This window comes from Drosophila persimilis, unplaced genomic scaffold (assembly GCF_003286085.1).
Source record: "Drosophila persimilis strain 14011-0111.01,24,50 unplaced genomic scaffold, DperRS2 tig00000477-arrow-pilon, whole genome shotgun sequence".
Taxonomy (NCBI): domain Eukaryota; kingdom Metazoa; phylum Arthropoda; class Insecta; order Diptera; family Drosophilidae; genus Drosophila; species Drosophila persimilis.
In genome coordinates, this window is record NW_020825313.1 from 323,282 (window position 1) to 325,422 (window position 2,141).

Genomic DNA, 2,141 nt, shown 5'->3' on the forward strand with positions numbered 1-2,141 from the left:
GATGGTCGCTTAGCTCGTTGGTCCCTTCAACTGCAGGCCTCCGATTTCGGCATAGAACACCGGTAAGGAGCGGACAATGTAGTGGCAGATACATTGTCGCGCAGTATTGAAGAGCTGGAAGTGGATACGAGTAGTATCCTGGGTTTTGAAACGGTGGAGTTTGAATCTGGAGAATATCAGGAGTTAAAGAAGGAAATAACAGAGAACCAAGACCGCTTACCTGATCTCCAGATTGTTGACGGCATGATATTCAAGCGCATGCGCTTTGAACGATTGGATGATCAACTGGAGGGTGCCGTCTGGAAATTGTGGGTTCCGAGTTCGCTGACGGCCGCGTTGATAGACAAAGCACATTCGGAAGAGAAGACAGCGCACGGAGGAATCGCGAAAACCTTGGCGTAGGCAGTTTTACTGGCCGAACATGGCGATAGAGGTGCGGGATTATATCCGACGGTGCACCGTGTGCAAGGAGTCGAAAGCGCCGAATTATCGGATGCAGGTCGGGATGCAAGGCCACAGCAAGGGAAGTTGTAAGATTCCTCGTTCACGAGGTGTTTTACAAGTTTGGAGTGCCGGAGATGATTCACTCGGACAATGGGGCTCAGTTCGTCTCGAAAACTTTTAAGAAGATGACCGATGCATTCGGAGTCACTCATATGAGAACGCCAATGTATTCTCCGCAGAGTAACGCAGCCGAACGCGTGGATCGCACAGTACTCAGCGCGATTCGGACGTATCTGGAAGACGATCACCGGGACTGGGATGTGCATCTGCCAGAGATAGAACTGGCTATTAGGAAATCGGTTCACGAGGCGACAGGCGTAACACCATTCTTTGCAGTCTTCGGGCAGCAAATGTATTTGCATGGGTCATGCTACAAGCTGGCAAAGCGACTGCGGTCAATCGGCGAGCATGACATATCGCTGCTGGAGGGTCAGGACAAGCGACAACTCATCCAAGAGAGGATTCGCGCTAGTTTACATCAGGCATACGAGCGTATTAGGGTAAGGTACAACCAGCGAGCTCGGGTGTTTTACGCGAGGCCAGGAAAAGAGGTATTCCGCCGACTTCGGAAAAGGCTTTAATGCCAAGTTCGCGCGCAAATTCATCCGATGGGTAGTGAAGCCAGTAGGAGAGAACGAGTATACTCTGGAGGACCTTAACGGCCGTCCCATAGGAGTGTACCACGCCAAAGACCTGAGAATGTAGTGAGGTGTGGGTGTGGCCTACGTTGGGCACGGCAGAAGAATTCAGGGCACGCCGGCGTATGCTCAATAGTGTTCCGGAATCCGGTGGGCATGCCCACGCGTATGTTGTCCCTCCTGGGACTGACGACATACTCGTGGTGGAGTTCCAGTCCCACCTGAACGATAGGTGGCCAGGGCTGAGGGCGACGCGCCATCTAGCGGAAGTCTAGGGAGGCTCGATGGTGTATGGGGACATCGGGGGGAGCTGGAGCCGTTACTGGGGATATAAGGAATAGAATAGGATTAGTTATATGTATTAGTAAGGGAAAAAGGGATAAATAGGAGTGAAAATATTAGAAAACGTGGATTGGATTATGGAAATCGTGGAGCGTGGACGGAAGAGTAACGTCGAAATTTGAAATGTTGTGCTTAAAACAGAAAGTTTGAAGGGAGTACAGAAAAAAGCGGGCGAGAAAATAGGTTGTAATGCAGGAAATTTTACTCACAGCCGGCAAGGAATACAGCCACCAGAACCGGGCCAGAAGGTTTCCTGAAGAGAAACACTGGAGTTCGAGAAAGTCGACGGCAGAGAAGAAGACTGTCCAACGTGAACCTGAGTGAGTTCGTTCCAGTTGCGCGTGTGTGAGCCAAGAAGCGCGGGACGTGTGAAGGGGGAGGGTGAAAGAGGACGATTTAGCTGCCAGGGCGATTCTAGCCACATCGCACGATCGTTGCATCGCCTTCCAGTGCGTGCCACACGTTTGGTCTCATTCACCACGTAAAAACCCCGAAACCCTATTTACACACACACACGCGCACACGTATACACGGACCTATATAAATTTAGGGCTGACCGGCCACGGCCAGCGATCGCCCACGTCGTTTGAACTTAAAAGAAAAAAAACATAATCCGCACTCCAAACACCGTTCCACATTATATGTTGTCCCGTGTGT

The 2,141-nt window shown here is 51.0% G+C and overlaps 1 protein-coding gene across 1 annotated transcript; it reads right to left on the bottom strand.

The window, feature by feature from the left end:
- Positions 1–1,225: 1,225 nt before the first annotated feature.
- On the bottom strand, positions 1,226–1,933 carry LOC113566067. The gene is made up of 2 exons (XM_026989987.1): positions 1,694–1,933; positions 1,226–1,464 (listed from the first exon to the last, which is right to left on the bottom strand). The coding sequence occupies exons 1-2, from the start codon at positions 1,906–1,908 to the stop codon at positions 1,272–1,274; spliced, it is 408 nt and encodes a 135-aa protein (XP_026845788.1). The 5' UTR covers positions 1,909–1,933; the 3' UTR covers positions 1,226–1,271.
- Positions 1,934–2,141: the final 208 nt, after the last annotated feature.